Below are 20320 nucleotides of genomic sequence, written 5' to 3' on the forward strand. Positions count from 1 at the left end.
GTATGATTCAAAAGCAGAAAGCACTGCTTTCCTAGGTAGCAATAGCTTTCATTATTAGCTATAATCCAACTAAACAAATTTTTTTTCCATCTCTCGTTTTAAGGAAATATAGACTTGGTGTTTTCCCTAAAGCAACACTTGGGAATATGCCAGATCAGTCCCACACTTAATATAATTATTTTAATTTTCTGTATGTACATCTTCAGACATCAAATCACAATGGGTGTGCAAAATAACAGCCCTAAGATTTCCAAGAATTCAGATATGCAAATAAACCAGGGCAGGGGAGAAGCTGATGCATTTACCAAAGTCTCCATCCTCTAAATGTTCTAGTTATCATGTTAGTGCAGGGTGGGTGCTGGAATAACCGGAGCAGAAATTGCTCATCACATCGAGCTGAGTGGAAGTAGATAAAAAGGCAGGAGAAGGCAAAGGCAAAGAGAGTCCCAGCTCCCTACTTCACTCGCTGTGACCTTGGTAAACTTGCATGTATCTGAGCTTCAGTTCCACCCACGTACCCGGGGTAGCGATGCCCATGGCATAGGACTGGCTCGGGTGAGTTTCAGTACTAGGAAAACAAAGCGCTTCGTCAGCAGCGAAGCACGGCACAAAAGAGGGACATCACTAAATGCACAGCTTCCGGCAGAGGGTCCGCTCATCCTGCGCCCACGCCCGCCCCGGCGACGCCCTCCTTGTCTTGCTCACTCCAGCCCGGGACGGCTCTGCCCTGTCCTCAGCATCCCACCACACCTCCGCCCACAACACCGGGGACAGCCCCTAGATTTCCAGGTGCTGTGACAAACCACCCTTCTCCCTGCCCCCAGGCTCAAGGAATGGGCACACAGACAACTCTCCCCAGAGTTGAAAGTAGTTGAAAGATTGATGGTCGGGGCGGGTCGGGGGGCGGGGAGGTAGAGGAGACTGGGAGGGATAAAGAGAGGATTTTTAGGGCAGTGAAACAATTCTGTATGGTACTATTAATGTAATTAATGGTGGATGCATGTATACAAGACTGAACCCTAATGTAAACTAGGGACTCTGGGTGATAATGATACATCAATGTAGGTTTGTCAAGTGTCACAAAAGCAGCCCCCAGTGGGCAGTGTTGACAGGAGGGGAGAGTGTGCATGTGTGGGAACAGAGGGGTGTATGGAAATTGTTATACCTTCCAATCAAGCTCTTTGTGAACCTAAAACTGCTCTAAAATAGTCTATTTTAAAAAATGATTCTATACACGCAAAGAGATCTGCTATTGAGATGGGATCTAGCTCTTTATTTAACATCAAAGCCAACATCAAGTGTTTATTTTAAAAAAAAATAATAGCCCCTGCTTTGAATGGGGTGAAGATCTACATAGAATTTATAACTAGGCTAACAGGAAACTATATGATATCCCATTAAGCAGAAATTCTGCAGCAGGCCTCACAATAAGCATTTCCAGTTTCTGCGCTCAGAGCCACTAACTACGGCCTAAAACACATTAAACAGAGAGCTTTGCTGAAACATTTCTCTAAGGACAAATGCAAGAGACATGCTTTAAATAAACCAAAGTTGCAACACATAAATCATTCCTAAAACAATCAAGATATGTTACGTTCAGCTTCTTATAAACAGAGAATTGCATTGACTTTAGAAAATTATAGATCTGCTTTATACCTTCTGGGTTACCACCGTGATTAAATGTACCTTTCTTTTCAGAAAAATGTCTTAACTACTTTTAATATAAATAGGCCAATTTCATTCTTTTCAGTGATTTATCTCTTTAGATCAACTCTTTCCTTAGCATATATGCTAAACTTCTTATAACACCTCTCGCCAGAGAAAGTCCTGAATTTTAAATAATGCCATTTCATCCTACCTCCCCAGTTCCTTAAAATTATGAAAAAAAAATATGCAAAATCAACCATTTAATCATACATGTTCATATTATTAGCAAGTATATTTAAGTGTTTTCCCAAACCAATACAACTGTATTTGGATTCAATGCAAAAATGTTCCATCTGACGCAAAATAACTTGGTATGTTAAAAACAAAGGAAAAGGACCTAAGTAAGTAGTTGCCTAAGAGAACTAGTTCCTCTCGCTATTACTGAACCCACAATTAAACCTGATCCACTAGAAGAATGGCAAGGCGAGAAACATACACAGTGGGGAAATACACTAATGAAAAGCAGAGTGACAGAGCAGGAGGAAGGCTAAAATCACACAGACGCTCACTGATAGGGAGGGAGGGGCAGTAACAGCATTCCGGGCTGTGATGGAGAGGGGAGGAATTCAGACTATCAACAGATCACAGCAACCGTAACAGCTAAACAACTGCACATGCTAGACACTTGGGACTGACCTTCACCGCTCCAAATCAGCAACGGAACATTTTTATTTCCTGCTTCATTGCTGGTTTCATCTTGGTGGGGAGCGGGGAACTGAATGGGAGGATGTTTTGTTTTGACTCAACCATACTCAAAATAAAAGCTGCAATAACCAACTCAAAACCCACAAGAGAGTATTCTTAGGTTTTTCTTTTGTCCTCAGCAGACATCATTATCCTGGTGATCATGAAAATAATATGTCACCAAAAAATCCAGCGCTAGAACCCAATGCCCAGTATCTTCAATCACTTAAGTTCATGGAGGGAGCAGGCACTTACCCATCGCACAGATGGCTTTCATCTCTAGGTATGCAGATGACGCTGACTGCCAGGGAAAGGTGGGGAAAAGGATTCGTTACCTTAAATGTAAATTGAATACCAAATTCCACAATATGTCATAGCAAGATCACTATTTTTATTGTATATTTATAACATTTTATTTAATCTCCTTAGGCAGTGAAAAGCAGCAGCGGCGGGAGAGTTTATTCTTTGAGAAGAGAATAATAAACTGCACAGAGTAAAAGTCTCCTTGGAGGATACCATCTTATTAAAAAGCTTCATGAACTTTCAACGAGACTTGAAAATAAATGCACTCTGTAGGTTGAGCACATCCAAGTGAAAACAAGGTTTCTGAAGTCTAATGAGAATCACTGGAAATAAGAATTCTTAAAAATAAAAATTCACCGTCAGGTGGAGTGACTTAGACCCTACAATATTTCAGAAAAGAGTCAGTTTCGAGCAGCTTCTGTTAACAGCTCCAGGTTGCAGGGGGACGAATCCTGTTGCTGCTAACTTCTCCATCTCTCTCACCGGGGAGGAGAGACACTGATCACACGTCTGGGAAGCATCAAAGCGAAGGTGCCAGGCTGAGCAACGGAGCGGAGTATGGGGGCGTGAGGAGCAGGCTCGAGCCTCCTTGGGTCCTCCCAGAGCTCTTATCTCAAGGGCCAGGGATTGATCTCCTTTCTAAACTACCAGTAGCATCCACACCCACCCCACCCCCTGGTTTGTCCAAAGTGGCCTCAGAAAGGTTCACAGAAATCAAGAGGACCCATCCAGGAGGCAGCTTGATTCAAGGGCGTAAGTTACATCCAGCCCTTACCCACATGGAGACGGAGGCCCGAGGACAACATGGAATGCTGCCCATGAAAACAGAACCAGACTCCTCTGGATCCAGAAGCTGTCTCCATCTCCTGGACTGGATGGATAGAGACCAGGGGAGAGTCTCGCAGTGAAAGGGGACAGAGCCATGAGAAGAGGTAGGACTGTAACTCCCTCTTCCCTGAATGCAAGGTACTTGAAGCCAAAGACTTCATGAAACAATGTTTATTGTTGTAAATAACTCAAGTCTGGAATTAGATGGTAGCCACAGTTGCTTACATGTGAATGGACTAAAACCACTGAATTGTAAACTTAAAAAAAAAATAAAAGCAAGCAAACTTGAGTTGTATACGTCTCACTCACACTGGACTTGTACCAGATGCTCGACGGTTCCGATCTCTCAAACCGTGGCCTATGCCACATTTTTGAAGATTTTCCTAAGAGCGTGCGTGCATGCAAAGTCACTTCAGTTGTGTCCGATTCTTTGCAATCCTATGGACTGTAGTCCGCCAGGCTTCTCTGTCCATGGGATTCTCCAGGAGAGAATACTGGGGTGGGTTGCCATGCCCTTCTCCAGGGGTTCTTCCTGACCCAGGGATCAAACCTGCATCTCCTGCAACTCCTGTACTGCAGGCAGATTCCTTTCTGCTGAGCCACCAGGGAAGCCCTATTTGCAAAAATATTGCACTTAAAATTTAAATCCAGGTCATCTGATGTTTTCTGGAAGATAACATACACTAACACTCTCCTTTTTGTCTTCAGATAACAAAACAGCTGGTGGGAGGAGGGGATGAACCAGTTTCCATTAACGTCTTCTAGAGCTTCTTTTTTGTGACAGAGAAACAGATTTAAAAGACAGTATCATCTTGGCTCAAGAGAGCAAATGACATCCCCCAAATTGGCCAAAGATGTTGACTTCTGCATGCTCCCACCTCAGCAGAGGGTGACCACTCCATCTACTCCCTTAGAACTTATCCTAAGAGACAGAGGGCAACCTTGGCTCGACACCGAATCTAATCTATTTTATTCTTGCAGGTCTTTCAGGGTCTGCCAAGGACCCTCTCAGTCTTCACGCAGGTCACCTGCACCCACTGGTCTAAATGCCACCGCCTTAAACCACATATTCTATTTTCTTCCCTTTTTCCCGTGTTCCCACTTCAGGGCACTTTAGCTTTAGAAAGTATGATCCTGCTATCCTTTCTTGAAGAGAGAGAGAAAAAAAAACAACTCGAAACGTGAGCAGCCTTTTTTATTTACTGAGTACACTTTGCCAGCCGTCACAGACTGAATAAAATGAATCACAGAAAATGAAACACATCCTGAGAGGGGCTGATCACAGTGAAAATTTGCTGGAACACAGATACAGTGCTTTCCGGACCTCAATTAAAGACACAGTTTGAAGAGGGACTGGGGAGCATCTCTATATGCCTGGAAGGTGGTGTGTTCAACAGTCAGTGAAGGTGGAATCAGGACTATGGCTCCCTGGGTGTAAGAAGGCAAGACCCGTTCAGAAATCCTCACGTCTCACCATTTAAGAGCAATGGAATGCCTAGGTTGACTCTTGATGGACTAACAGGTGAACTGCAAGATTCCCATGTGATAGTCACACACAGTTGGCCATGGTGGACACTGGGCACACGGGGGACCGACGGTCAGCAGCGGACAGTGGGACAGATTACACGGGATCTACTGTGCTGTCACAGGCCCCACAGGCTCACAGGGTCACCGTCTGAGCGTCTTCCCCTCCCCAAGTCCTGCCACATCTTCACTGCTTACAAGACTCGAGGGGAAATGTAACCCTAGCAACGGTGAAGCTCAATATTGACAGAGACTTAAGAGAGACTGAAAATCTCTCTTCTTCTGGGTCACTGATTACACCGCATGCTTGGCAACCAGAGGCTGACCGTGCTGAGCTGGGCAGGTGGGCAGGAGACCAGGACTGATTAAGGCAGTGAGCAAGGTGGGGAGAGCCTGGAAACAGATTCACAGAACCACGCACAGGGATCCAGCTGGCGAGTGCCACCGAATGATGAGAACTGTAGTTATTTACAACACACAGCCCCAGTCCTTGTATTTGTCCGTCGGCACAAATGTGCATTTTAAAGTTTGGTAGTATGCACAAAGTTTTCTTTAAAATAAAAACTTGAAAGGATGTGAGGACAGGAACCGGAGACTTCATCTTGGTATTATTATCCTTTCTATGGCACAGAGAATGTGGTCCCAGTTTTTACAAAATATCGCAAAGAGAGTCACAGCGAAGAAGGTGCCGAGGATGTGGAAGCGGCTTTTCATCATGGGCGAGATGAACTTGGCGATGGTGGACACGCACACCAAGATGACGGTCATGAAGGCGAGGACGACATTGATGCACTTGCCCAGCAGGACTTTGGCGTTCACCGTGTCCGTCTGCAGGGCTTGCTGCTCCTGCTGGTGGAGCTCCAGCTTTGAGATGCGAGTCTGACAGGACTCCAGGGCTTCCTGTGGGCGAGAGGGAGAGCGAGGATCAAACGCTGTCAGGGCAACATGGGAGCGTGAGCCAGGACGTGCACAGGGCCTCCCCGCTCAGGACGCTGCTGCTGGGGCAGCTTCACACCGACGCTGACCAGGACGTGCACAGGGCTGCCCCACTCAGGACGCTGGTGCTGGGACAGCTTCACACCGACGCTGACCAGGACCTACAGAGGGCCACCCTGCTCAGGACGCTGCTGCTGGGGCAGCTTCACACCGATGCTGATGATGACAATGGTGGTGATGACAGACAGAGCTGTCAGACAAGAATCCCAGGGCTCGCCTTATCCTGCTATTCATGGATAGAATGAGCATGTATCTACAACCATGAAATACCATGAATAAGGAATTTATGGGCAGGTATTTTGGTTTTTGGCTACACTGCACAGTATGTGGGATCTTAGTTCCCTGACCAGGGATTGAACCCATGCCCTACACTGGAGGCACAGGGTCTTAACCACTGGATCCCCAGGGAAGTGCCACGGTTAGGTATTTTGACTCTGCCTGTATTTAGAATAAAGTGCATAAAATACTGGCATCTGGTGAAACCCTCAGGGACAAACCAGAGGAGGGGGTGGGGTCCCGTTTTGCGACACAGGACTACCTCCAGCAATGGAGGACGTGGCATCTCCAATGGCTGGTCCTCACGCCACTGGTCAGAGTCTGCGCATCCGCTGCTGAGCAGTGGAGGACAGCGGGAGAGACAGGGCCGTGGACGCGGGGCTCCCGTGGATGCTCTCTGAGCGCCGCGTCCCCAGAGCCCTGCCCGAGGCCACGCCTTCTGCCTAGGTCTCGGCCCCGCCAAGCTTTCATTACTTGTACACCAGGTTCACCTCCAGCCCAGCTGTCTCTTCTGAGACCGAGCTGTGTGTCTACATGAGCCCCTGACATTTCCATCAGTGCTGCTGTTCACTCACTAAGTTGTGTCTGACTCTTTTGTGACCCCACAGGCTGTAACTCACCAAGCTCCTCTGTGCATGGGATTTCCTGGGCAAGAATACTGGAGTGGGGTGCAATTTCCTTCTCCAGGGGATCTTCCCGACCCAGGGACTGAACCCACGTCTCTTGCATCTCCTGCACTGGCAGGCAGGTTCCTCACCATTGAGCCACCAGGGAGGCCCTGACATCTCCGTCAGAGCTTCTCAGAAGCACCTCAGATGCAATGTGGCCAGTTCTGTATACATGTCCTCACCACCCTCACTCTTGCCATCAACCCTGTTTCCCCTCCAGTTCCTTTTCTCAGAAAACAGCACTTGGTGAGCCACATTCTCATATGAGAAGCATGAGGGGCATTCCCTGATCCAGCCCCACCCACACAACGTCTGGTATTTATCTTAACTGGTCCATTCCTCTCCCCTCCCACAGTAAACCCCCCACCTAAACCACCAGGGTCTCTGCCTGCAATAACTTTACACTCGTTTCTCTGCACATCCTCTCCATCCTCACCCTCATGAATCCACTTTCCACACAGCAGCCCAGGTGATCTCTGAAAGATGTGTCTCTGGTATGGCTCTTTCTCGTAGAACCTTTTAAATCTTTAACGTGGCCCAGGCCCAGCCACTCTCTCCTGCCAAGCTTACCAGAGTAGCCCGCTTCCTCCCCACCTTCACTGTGTTCTGGCCATCCTGGCTTTATAAAGTGCTGGAAAGGACCACGTTCAGGGCCTTTGCACATGCGCCGTGCTCTGCCCAAAAGGTCTGCCTCCCCACACACCACCCGGCTCCATCTTTCGGGCCCCATGTTGATGGTCACATCCTGAGGGAAGCCTTCCTGGACCCACCAGACTGTCAAGCCCTTCTCCGGGCCTCCCCGCTAACCAGGGGACCAGACCTGCTCTGTGCTGTGCATACCTCCGGCAGCAGGCACAAGCTGGCTGCACACTCCAGAGACCGAATGCCAGTAAGGGGACACGAGGCTTGAAAAGGGGAAGAAACATACACCTCCCAGGAGAAAAAGACCTAGGTGGAGGCAGTACCATGACCCAGTCTGGTTCACCAGCCTATTTTCTAACTCATTTCCCAATATATGTTTGCTCAATTAAAATCCAGTCATGTTCTCAGATTTTAAACAAGCATAATGGTGCCAACATTGATTTACTTTCCTTTTTGTGAACATACGCTATGGGCCAAGGGTTCTCTGTTACTATAGTAACTCTCATCATACAGGCTACAAACAAAGAAGGTAAAACTTCTTCGGATCCTCACAGTCTAAACAATGCTGACTTTCTACAGCAACAGGCAAAGGGCCCCCCAAATCATGTATTCTTTTCAAATGCTTAGGTCCACAGACAGCAACCTCTGTTTTAGGCATGGCATGGAACTAGTGATGGAACGGGACAAAAGATCACCATTTTAGGTAAATGCGTTCACCTGTGATTGGGGAGATGATTTACATATACAGAATAGATTGACTCTAGAAACTGCCTTAGAACTTCTGTCAAATTTTTAACCAAAAGAAAAGGTCAAGAAAATTAAGCAGTCAGCTGTAAGGAATTTTGTCACAGCACCCACTAAGAAATTAAATAGTGGGCCAAAATAAGTACTACACTTACTGGGGATAAGGACAAAGGACACGATTGTCTTTAAACTTTTCATTTCGAATTCAGGATTTAAAAAACTCTTTCTTGCTCTTTAAAACAGCAAGAAAAGCTTTGTAGCGTAACAGGCAACAATTACCCTCATCTATACTACTCCATCACCTTGTATAACCCTGCCTATAAGCACAGAAGAAACAAGAGGAAGCTGAGCAGGCCCAGTCACCAAAGCCCCAAGAAATATAGCTACTCATACATACTAAATAGAAAACTGACCAGCATCTGTTTTTTGTCTGATAATGTGTCAGGTAAAGATTTCAGTATTTTATCTATCTTATCCCATTTAATCCTTCTGACAGACTTCCGAGGCAGAGCTCGTTAATATTTCCATTTTACAGATGAGGAAGCTGAGGCACAGCACTGACTTGTGCAGGGTCACACAGGAAATGACAGGGGCAAGATTCTAACAAGAAAGGCCCTCCAGTCACTCGCACGGACATCCCCTTTGCACTTCTGGGCTACAGGTAAAACTAGAAAACGGTAAAATGAAATCTTCTGAATTTTTAAGCTCTCTCTGAAGTTCACCCCCGCCCTTATCTTACCCCTTTCATCTCTAAAGTATATTTCTTTAAAAAAAGAGTAACAATATAAACCCAAACAATCCCCTAAAGAAGCAAACCATATATAGTATTTAGATATAAGCCAGTGGAATCCCAGATGTATGCTAAACAGCATGCTCTAATAAAACAGACTGTGCTGTTTGCCTGGCAACATGTCACATTTAAACGGGTTCACATCTTTTACACCAGTCAGCAGTAAAGTTCAGTCTCCTAGCCCAGAGCAGAAATCCGCTTGGTGTCTTCTGCACCAAGGTCCTCAGAGGCAAACAAGGCTGATGCTTTCTTTGGCTCCCAGCATCGTCCAAGCAGACAACTGGCATTAGCACAGGCTCAGCCCTTGACAGGAAGGAACAAAACATGGACAGCTGAAACTCGGGACAGCTGAAACTCACACACTGTGGGAGAAATCTGTGTTTCAGCCCCTTGTGAAGTGGGGTTGGAGAAAATAACCACGCCTACAAAGAACATTTGTAAAACTGAAGCTGAGCATGACTTGGATAGTACTCTTTCTTTTCTTAAAAAAGGCAATCTATGGGAATGTAAATCACTGCAGCCACTGTGGAAAACAGCATAGAGGTTCCTCAAAAAATTACAATGAGAATTACCATATGATCCACAAATCCCACTTCTGAGTATATACTGGAAGGGCATGACATTACCATCTAGAAGAGAAATTCACACCCTCACATTTATTATAGCATTACTGACAATAGCCAATCCATGGCAACAACTCAAGTGTCCACTGATGGATCAGTAAAGAAAATGTGGTACCCATACACACACAGGCATACTATGCAGCCACGAGGAAGAAGAGAGCAATGCCATTTACAGCACAGAAGGACCTAACGGGTATTAACGCTAAGTGAAATGAGTCAGACAGCAAACACTGTAGAATCTAACAGGGGAAGGGAGGCAAAATGGGTGAAGAGGGTCAAAAGCACAAACTTTCAGTTATAAGATGAATAAACCCCGGGGAATGCAATGTACAGCTTGGTCACTATAGTTAACAATGTTGTATTGTATATATATATATATATTTTTTAATTTTAAAATCTTTAATTCTTACATGTGTTCCCAAACATGAACCCCCCTCCCACCTCCCTCCATTTGAAAGTTGCTCAGAGTAGACCTTCAAAGCTCTCATCACAAGAGAACAAATTTGTAACTATGTGAGGTGATGAATATTAATTTACTGTAGTGATATTTTTGCAATATGTACACATATGAAATCATTATGTTGTATACTTTAATACAGTTGTATGAAAATTATATCTGAATAAAAACTGGGGGTGCAGGGGAAGGAGGCCTTCTGGAACCCCCAAAAAGGAGCTCAAGAACCCTAGGGCCGCTTCACTACAGCGTTGTTGTTCACTTGCTCAGCTGTGTCTGACTCTTTTGCGATCCTATGGACTGTAGCCCATCAGGCTCCTCTGTCCACGGGATTTCCCAGGCAAGAATACTGGAGTGGGTTGCTATTTCTTCCTCTAGGGGCCTTCCTGAGCCAGGGATTGAACCCAGGTCTCCTGTGTTGCAGGCGGGTTCTTCACCGTCTGAGCCACCAGGGAAGCACCATGACAGCATCAGTCTCACATTATCACTAGAACACACCTTTGTTTATACTGATCCATTTTCCTCCATCCACTGGGATCCCATCCACGCCTTCAAAACCCACCTTCTCCAGGACTTCAATTCAGATTCATTACTCAAGGACTACTTGTAAGACCTTGAACAAGGTCTCTGGGCCTTGGTCTCTACATCTGAGAAATGGGGAGAGTAATCGGAGCTATCACAAACAGAAACAAATGGGCAGACAGACATCTCAAATGCTTCGCCAGTGCCTGCCACAGAGCATGTACTCAAGTGCTTGAAATTCCCACAAATACGAAAGCTATTATTTTACAGATGAGCAAAGAGACTTAAAGCTTGCTCAGGACCAGGTAGCTGGTAAACAGCTGGGATTGAAATCCAGGGTCTGATCACTCTGTGGCCCCCTGCCCCACAAGTCCATAGCTTGCTGGGCACCGCACCCCTGAATTTCTGAGGCTTTCAGAGCCTACAGTCATGTAACTTGGCCCTCGCTCATGTTGTCTTGAGCCCACTGCCAGCTGTGTTCCTCTTGATTTCTCACCTAAGCAAGAATGTTGGAGGCAAGGTTCGTCTCATGTTTTAAAATTTGTAAAAATGTGGTGATGGTGGGGAAAGTAGAGTATAGGTGATAGGCTTGGGGATAGATAAAAAATAATTGTTAACTAATTTAGGCAGAAAGCAAACAGACTATAGCTTAAAGTCTATAACAGGAGCTACTGGGGTCAACAGGGTAAAGATTAAATGTTTGCCCCTCATGCCAGAAATTCTTACAGGCTTGCATGTAATGTATCGGTTGGTTAAATGAATGAACGGCGGTAAGAGCCCGCGAGAGCTTGGTTTGTTAAATGAATGAACAGCAAGGAAGAGCCCGCATGGGCTCTGGTGGTTGGGGGGAAGGTACCTGGATGTCCCGCGAGCGCTCGTGGGCTTGGTAGGCCACCTTCTCCTCGATGCTGGCTAGCTCCTGCTTCAGGTTGGCCGTCTCGTGCTGATGCAGGTCCGTGAGGTCATGGAGCTGGTCCTCCAGTCGCTCGTACCTTTGTAAAGAGATGAATCGATTCTGAGCACGATGTTTCAAAAGTGTACAGACAGCACTTAGAGAATGACATCCTTTGTGCCTGCTGTCACCACTGCCCTGTGGCTTGTGCTCATCCAGGCAGACTGAGCTTCCAAGAGTACATCTGGCTGTAGGGGACATGCTTTTGGATAACGCTGAACTCTAGCTCCAGAAAGGACTGGTCTCTGAAGTCTTAACTCTGTCCTCACTACTGAGGGTTCATGCAAACCAAACTGGGTTTTTCTACGCACACCACACCAGCACCTTGCTGGCTGTGGGGACAACAGGGCAGACCCCATCGGCTCCTCATTTGGGCTGGTCAGGAGACGGGGCTGGCAAGAAGCCTGCTCAAGGCGAGGACCCACTGGCATGCTGGTGCCTCTCCCTCTTGTGACCCCTCAGTGCCTGGTGGCTCACCGCCATAGCTCTCATGCACCAGAGAGGCTATAAAGAAAGGACCAGTTTCTATGTGGGAGCCAATTCCACTGATTTCCCAGTGTACACGGTGATGGTGAATACAGGTCTTAGTTCTTAAGTGCCAATAAAAAAAAATTCAGCTTGTTACAAATTCAAGATGGCTTAACAGGTGGCAGTTCGAAAAGTTCAAATCTAAAGAAGCACAAAGATTCTTATTCCCAATGCCCAGTCCCCTCAGAGAAGGGGAATTTTGTCTTATATCTGAAAACTTATATAATATTTATTTTGAAACAGGAAGCACTATTTGGGGAAAATGCATTAGCCTGGATGACTTTTTGAGTAATGCCAGTTTTAGACACTTCATATAGGTCACTTGAAAAAATCATTTAACACTTTAACACAGATTTAATGATCACTCTCAGGTAGGACCCTGTAGCTGCTCAGTGTTGGGTGTTTGTAAGCAAGCCTTTTAAAGACCTCTTAACAGATGAATGAATAAAGAAGACGTGGTACACACTGACAATGGAATGCTACTCAACCATGAAGAAAGAACGACATGCTGACATTCGCAGGAGCACGGATGGACCTAGAGGTTATCACACTCAGTGAAATAAGTCAGACAGAGACAAACAGCGTGTGAGATCGCTTATCTGCGGAATCTTTAAAACAAAGACACAAATGAACTTATTTAAAAACCAGAAACAGACTCAGAGACTTAGAAAACAAATTGGTGATTGTCAAAGGGAAAGGGGAGGGAAGGGATAAATTAGAAGTCTGATACTAACATGGACACACTGCTATGTATAAAATAGGTAATAAGGACCTACTGTATGGCACAGGGAACTCTACGCAATACTCTGCAAAAGCCTAACTGGGGAAAGAAGCTGAAAAAGAACAGACACATATATACGTACAACAATCACTTTGCTGTACTCCTGAAACTCACACATCATAAATCAGCTATTCTCCAATATAAAATAAAGATCAAAAACAAAGCTCTCCTAAGGTAAGCAATGTAGTGAGAGACTAAACCAGGAGGACCACAGACATAACTATGCAACAACATGAGAACCAGAACTGTCTGAATGGATATTTGTGACTTGAAATAAAATTTGGACCCAAACGGAGGTGCATCCCAAACTACCTGAGTGTAATTAAAGTCAATATTATTTAGAAAACCTGTGACTCAAAAATAGTTCTTATGTGACAAAGAATCCAAAGCCAAAGATGTACACAGTTTAAAAAAAAAAATTGTTTCATAAAATAGCTGAAAAAGCCACATCTCTAAATTAACACTCATATAAATTCATATATCAGATATAAAACAACATGTAAACTAAATTTAAAATTTAAATCTTATAATATGTAACAGGCATTCACTGTTTCATCTATATTTTTAGAAGTTAACCTCACTTGACAAAAAAACCTGATGGGGGGATATTTTTACTGGGAAAATGGTGGAAAATCACTTCATATTTGGGCATGTACACTTTTTAAGCTAGAGGCACCAAAAAGCCAGCCATATATAACACTTGAATTTAAAAATTAGCTAATATAAATCCACAAGATTTGAATTTTTAATATTCCGTTTGAAAGGTTTTCATTTAGGGTGAAGGTTTATTAATAAGCAAAATGTAATCTCACAAAAAAAATACATTATGTAAAGACTTTGAGATTTATGTACCAAATAAAAGTTACCTTGCTGGACCATGAATTTGTTTTTTTACTTGACAGTTATTACGGGGGGAAACCAAATACAGATCTTGAAATTAGTATACTGAGATCTTGTAACAACTGTCTACCGAATCAGGAGCTCAATATGCATGTGAGTCATTGCCTATATGGTGACATTTTAACAGACCCACATGCATAACGTCTTTCTCTAAGCTGTCGGGCTTCAAGTCACAAATTACAATATTTAGAATTGCAAAGTACGGAAGGAACTCTCGGTTCCTAAATGCCTTTTGACCCACATTCACATTAAAAACAAAAATACAACCATTAGCATATCACTTTCAAACAATCTCTCCAACCTTAAAAACTCACGCTCCTAAGAGCAGAGCCTGAAATACCTGTATCTCTCCTCTTGCAGCGTCTGAGAGATGAAGCCGTACTCCCTCTTGAACTGCACCTTGAGGGCCTCGATGTCCTCAGCCAGCTGCGCCTGGGTGTCCTTGATCTCCCGGAGCTCCTCCAGGATGGCCGTGAGTTTGCTTGGGCCGTCCAGGGCGCCCGAGCCCCCAGCCGCGAACGACTGGTTCCCATTGCTGTCGGCGGAGCCGGACGTGCCGCTCGAGCACTCGTCGTCGCTGCCGTATTTGGGCTTGTTCACGATGGTGGCGCTGCCCCCGTAGGCCCTGGCGCTGGCCTCGGGCCGGAACTCCTCCAAGGAGTTCTTCAGGTGGGCAATGTTGTCAGCGCTGCCGAACTTATTCCGGATCAAGTTGGCGAACTCTCTGGACTTGTTGAAGACAAACACGGGTGGGGTGAGGGACACCCCGGGCATGCCCGACTTGCTGCTCTCCAGGCTGTGGGGGGCAGTGCGGGACTTGGCCTGGGCATCCTTCAGAGAGGGCGGGATATCCTTCAGCTGGTCCTTGGCAGTGTCCTTGGCGCTCCGGAGGGCCCCGTTCTGCTCGAGCTCCCGGAGCTTCCGGTGGTACTGATCTAACTTCTTCTGCAGCTGGGCGATGGAGTGAGCCGACTTCTGGTTCTTCTTCTCGAACACCTGCTTGATGCGGCCAGCCTGCTGCTTGTCCGCGCTGCTGACCAGCTTCAAATACTCTGCCACGTTCCCATCACGGGACGTTTGCTCGATTTTTATCTGCTCTGTGACCTTGAGGATTTTCTGTCTCAGGCTGTCCGCATTGAGTTTGACCTTGTGGAAGTCCAGGATGCCATCCGGTACATCGAAGTTGAGGTTGGTGTCTGACCCGCCTCTGCGGATGTTCAGGGGCAGGCTTAGGGTATTCATGTCATGACGTTCTACCTGGAGGAGACAGCGGGTAGGGGGGCGGGAAGCACTATTAGACTGGAAGTCCAAGAGAGGGTCACTGTGACCGACCCTGTACACACAACAACAGACATACTTTATGCCCCAGATTTTCAAACTGCAAGTATTCGCCAGGTAAAAACTCCTTTCTATCCTCTCAAGTTGAATGAAGGACAACCCAACTCCTTCCTGCACTCATGTACAGGGATGATGAGATTCAGCTCCACCAGGATATCCAATGTTCTGTCTGATTAGATAGTTTTAGTCTCTGTCTGATTAGATAGATTTGTTGCCAGGGTAGAAAATCCATCAATCAGTGATGTTATCAGTCCTCATGGTTTCCCAAAGTGCCCAGGTAAGTGGAATGCCTGCCGTGTCCCATTCACAGTGAATTTCACTTCACCATTGTGGGAAATGCACTCAATTCAGAACTCAATCATTTAACAGAAGGACAGAAAAATAAAAATAAAAAAGAAAGCAAAGTTCCAGTAGGTACATTCGTCAACACAAGAATCATTTTCTTAACGGAACCCTGAAACAGATGTGATAGAATAATATGGTACAAGAGTAACTGAGTAATACAACAGCAATGTTTAGATGTGGAAACAAATAACCCAAACCACAACCAAAATGATTAGAAACAACAACAGTGACAATACTATGTGAAACAGCTTTCTCCCTCCAGGGCCACCAGGGGAAAAGAACTGCATCACTAGATCCTGCTCTAAAAGGGACAGGCAAGTGGGATGCACATGGCAGGCATTGGATGATCACAGGGCTGGTCTTGTCTGGGCCTCACCATCACACCAGGCAAAGAACTTGTTACATCCATATAACACGTAGAAACAGACTTAAAGAGCCAGGATTCGAATCCAACACACCCTACCTCTGGTCCTCTTCACACGTCAGGACACTCTTGTCCCCAGAGACTAAACAGAGGTCTTGATAGCATCTGAACACAATCTCTGAACAAAAATCCTTAGGCTCTAAACTGAAGTACCTTACTTGTATAGCTGACAATCTTTTGATTAGAAGAATGACTTAGGAGTCTTGGGAGATGGCATGGGAATCAAGACAATGTTCAGCTCACGTTAGCTTTTTTTTTAAAACGGGAGAAGAGGCTGACACAGCTGAAAACTGCTTTGACAATAACAGACCTCATACTGACAAGTGACCCAGGCTCAAATGTGGACCGTTTCCAATACTTAGCATCAACACTCTGCCATGTGCAAAACCCTACCCAGTGCTTTCTCCATGGAGGGAGCCCAGTAGCCCAGGGGGACACAATCCCAGGTCAGTGGGTCAGTGGGCCTCCTTCACAACTTAAAAAAAGTTTCTTAACTTACTTCTTGGCCCCCTCTCTCCACACACGACTTGGCTGTAAGAGATCCTGGTTGCTTTCTTTGGCAGATGAGCATCACATGGGAAAGGCTGGAAGGAATTAAATGCCAGATCACTATAAGACTATAGAAAAGGATAAAGGAATGGTGACTGCACCTGGTCAAGGCAGAAGGATGGGTGTAGGAACTAAAGAAGGCACATAATGATCACCTTCAAGCCCTGAAGAGATGACCACAGGAAGTTCAAGGAAGCCAAGCACCTATGGCTCACCCCATGGATCCACACAGGAATAGGCTCAAATTACACACAAAGGATGCACTAAGCTGAGGAAATATTTACTTTGGGCAGACAGAGTTAATAACAGTATAACTGCGAGGTTAGAAATTCAGTTTCACTTAAGATAGCCCATCCGATCATGCTGCTCTACTTCTGAGAAAATCTCTATGCCTCTCTCATGCCTTTCAATTTATTTAATACAACCTGGCCACTGTTAAGGGCCCAGCTTATCCGTCAGGCCTCCACTATGCACCTGATGAATGCCAATCATCTTAAGTGAACCATATAAACCAAAGTTCCCAGAATGTGCATACATTTTCTATGGATTTCCTCATATGCACAGTATTTTCAATGGCAGCTACATGCCCACTTCTGCTTATCAAAATTCAGTATATTCTTTATAATCCATTTCAAATGCCACTTTTTTCCTCTGAAGCTTTTCCTAGTCCTGTCAGAAAGCTGCCTGTCCTCCCTGCGACCCTCCACAGTGCTCTTGCTTCACTTTACTCCGCCTCTGAGCACTCACCCACTCCTCCAGGGAAAAGGTGGTGTCGCAACTGCCCCCAGCTCTAGAGCAAGCTCTGTCCGTACTTCACAAGAGGCTGTCACTTACGAGTTTGCTGAACTAAAGTGACCTCATTCTTTATTCCGGAAGAATCTACACTGAAGTCATTTAAGACAGGGGTACCCAACCTCCAGGATCTAATGCCTGATGACCTGAGGTAGAGCTGATATAATAATAATAACAATACAATTAAAGTGCACAATAAATGTAATAAATGTAATGGGTTTGAATCATCCTGAAGCCATCCCCTACCCCCACCCCAGGCCTGGAAAGTGTCCTCTATCCTCTTCCATAAAACCGGTCCCTAGTGCCAAAAAGGATGGGGACCCCTGATTTAAGATATATTTGAAGGGACTTCCCTGGTGGCTAAGAACCAACTTTGCAATGCAAGGGACACAGGTTCAATCCCTGGTCAGGGAAATAAGACCCCACATACCATGGGGTAACCAAGCCCCTGGGCTACAACCACTGAGCTTGTGTACCCCAACAAACAGCCAGTTCAGCCAATAAATAAGTAAATAAAGCTATAAGATACATTTGAAGAGAAAAGAAAAATGGCCTTAGAAGTTCTGTCTAGACAGACCAACAATTTCAGGTAAAGACGTTTTCTTAATACCTAGGTAGTAATTTCTACATCATTTCAACCTGCTTCAACTGATCAGATTTTTCTAAGTATCAACGTGCAACATGAAGCACAAATAAAAACAAGGACTTCTAAACTTTAAGCTTAATTTACACACAGAAAAGAGTGTATTTGAAAAGAATAAAACTTGAATTTTCACAAACTCTAAACTTAGTGTAACCAGGACTCAGTTTAAAAGAAAAAACAAAACACACACACACACTAACACAAGCTCCCCTGTGCCCCCATCAGTCACAACGACATCATCCTCCCTCCAGAGGTAACCATGAGCCTCGCTCCTAACAGCACACATTCGTTCTGGCCAATATATCATGTGGTCCGCTTGTTGTTTTTGCTCCACATCGTGGGAGTCATAAGAACGAAGGCTCCTGTCACTCAGATAAAAGCAGATTAAGTTTTTTTTTTTTTTTTTTTAAAGAAAACAAAACCCTCCTTGACAGTCCCTGTTAAGAAGTCCACCACACCTTGGAGGATACAGGGGCTCTTAATCCTTACCTTACCAAACACAGCAAGAAGTCATCACCTGCTCCTCTTCCTGTAATTCTCAGCCCCACAGCAGCTGCCTATCCAGCTCTGGTGTCTCAGAGGACCGGCCTGGTTCCCTCACAAATGCTGGCCCCGGCTGGCCGCGTACACAGGAATGTTTGCACTCGGACGGCTGGCTGACTTCTGGCTCACTTTAAAGTTACAACAATGCCTGGCACATCCTTGAGAGTTCAGGTGGAGGATAGCAACCCTGTCTAAAGCTCAATGAATGACTCTTTCTGCTGGCTCACCAATCGTAGAAACTTCTGATGAGGGTGGAGAGCTGAAACTTGTGCTGGGCTGCAGCCCTCAGCCTTTTATAGCCCAGGCTCTGCGAGATAATTAAGAGTCAGCAAACCCATACAATCCCTGACCTCAAGCTGGGGCTGCAGGTACCGGCTGGAAGAAAGCTGAGTGAGTCCTCCAGCTACCATATCAGACTTGGCAGTGAGGTCATGGTACAAACGCAGCTGTTTCGGGGCTGGGTTCCAGGGAGGAGGATTAAGGTCCACAGCTGGCCCAGAGCCAATGAGCTTGGGGACCAGGTGGGTCAGGGCACATGCGCTCCGATGCTGGCACTGGCATTCACCAGCTGTGTGTTCTCAGCTGTATCTAATCACCTGTGTGGTCTTTGATTTCCTGATCTATAGAATGAGGAGACAGAACCAGACAACTCAGAGCCAACACTTCAAAACTCCCTGACGCGTCCTCCAAGCTATCTTGACTGTGAGAGGGCAACATGGGATAGTCAAAACCCTGGACTTGAAAGACAGACTGCTTTGGTTCCCACCTTGGCACCGTTCTTGTGAGCTGTGTGGCCCTGGAAAAATGACTTAGCCTCTCTGTGCTTCAGCTTCCTCTTCTGTAAAACGGAGACAGTGATTCTTTGAAGAGTTGTGAGGAATAAATGAGCTAATTCGCATGAAGCACTTAAAAGACTTCCCGGCACAGAAATTAACCATTTTGGTTTCAATAAGATGCCCTATTGTTTATCATCCCTATGTTATTTACAAACGTACCTATGTAAAACTAAAAGAAAAACAAGCTCCAAAGTGCTAACTAACAGTGGTTTTCTTTGTCCTGTGGGGTTATGAGGAGTCATTCTTTTTATGATGCTTCTGTATTTTCCAATCTTTAAAAAACAAGGAACCTGAATTACCATTTTGGTAGAAAAGACGCTGGTTTTAAAAATGACTGCTAAGCTTCAGTTCTCTTGGAGTGATCTGTCTATTATTACCTTACATGAAAGCAGTCCGCCAGCATTCTAGTGAAAAGCCATTCCTCATAATGTTTTCCTTCAGGCAGCAGTAACATGTCCACTGTCTCCTCAGTGTTCTGGAACAAAGGCTAACGAAAAGCTTTAAGCCCTGGACACACGTCAAAACCTGACACTGAATCATCTCTGCTCCAACCCAAGCCTCCAGCACAATTACCCCTGGGAGCTCACCTTCCTCACTGGGATGCCAGGCACATCTCAGTCATTACCAGTGTTGCTCAAACACATTGTTCAGGCTTCAAAAGAGGGCTGTTCCCCAGGACATCTCATGTGTACCCCCTAAAGCTCAGAGAGACATGAACAAAAGGAGCAGCATAGCCAAGCAGAGGCACATGATCCAAACCAAGAGGACTGGAAGGCAGAGTGTGGGCTCCCGTGGACGCAGACCAGCATGGACTTGAGGCAAGAGAGCCTGAGTCTCTAGGGTCACAGGGGGGCCAAAAGCTGCAGGGGCAGAGAGGTCAGAGCCAGGGCAACAAATAACAACCAGCACCTTAGTCCCAAGGCCAAAT

At 45.6% G+C, this 20320-nt stretch overlaps 1 protein-coding gene across 3 annotated transcripts in view; it reads right to left on the reverse strand.

Moving 5' to 3' along the window:
• Positions 1-4802: 4802 nt before the first annotated feature.
• The window catches only part of TMCC3 (transmembrane and coiled-coil domain family 3), a 70772-nt gene continuing 55254 nt past the window's right edge, over positions 4803-20320 (reverse strand). For 2 of the 3 annotated variants that reach the window (XM_068970568.1, XM_068970570.1), the window contains exons 2-4: positions 14263-15179; positions 11618-11753; positions 4803-5946 (exon numbers count right to left, since the gene is read on the reverse strand). In XM_068970568.1, the coding sequence (XP_068826669.1) occupies positions 5644-5946; positions 11618-11753; positions 14263-15179 (1356 nt within the window). In that variant the 3' untranslated portion in view covers positions 4803-5643. Of the gene's footprint in view, positions 5947-11617; positions 11754-14262; positions 15180-16528; positions 16610-20320 lie in introns of those variants that run through there. The other variant, XM_068970569.1, reaches the window with a different exon arrangement.

This window comes from Capricornis sumatraensis, chromosome 4 (assembly GCF_032405125.1).
Source record: "Capricornis sumatraensis isolate serow.1 chromosome 4, serow.2, whole genome shotgun sequence".
Taxonomy (NCBI): domain Eukaryota; kingdom Metazoa; phylum Chordata; class Mammalia; order Artiodactyla; family Bovidae; genus Capricornis; species Capricornis sumatraensis.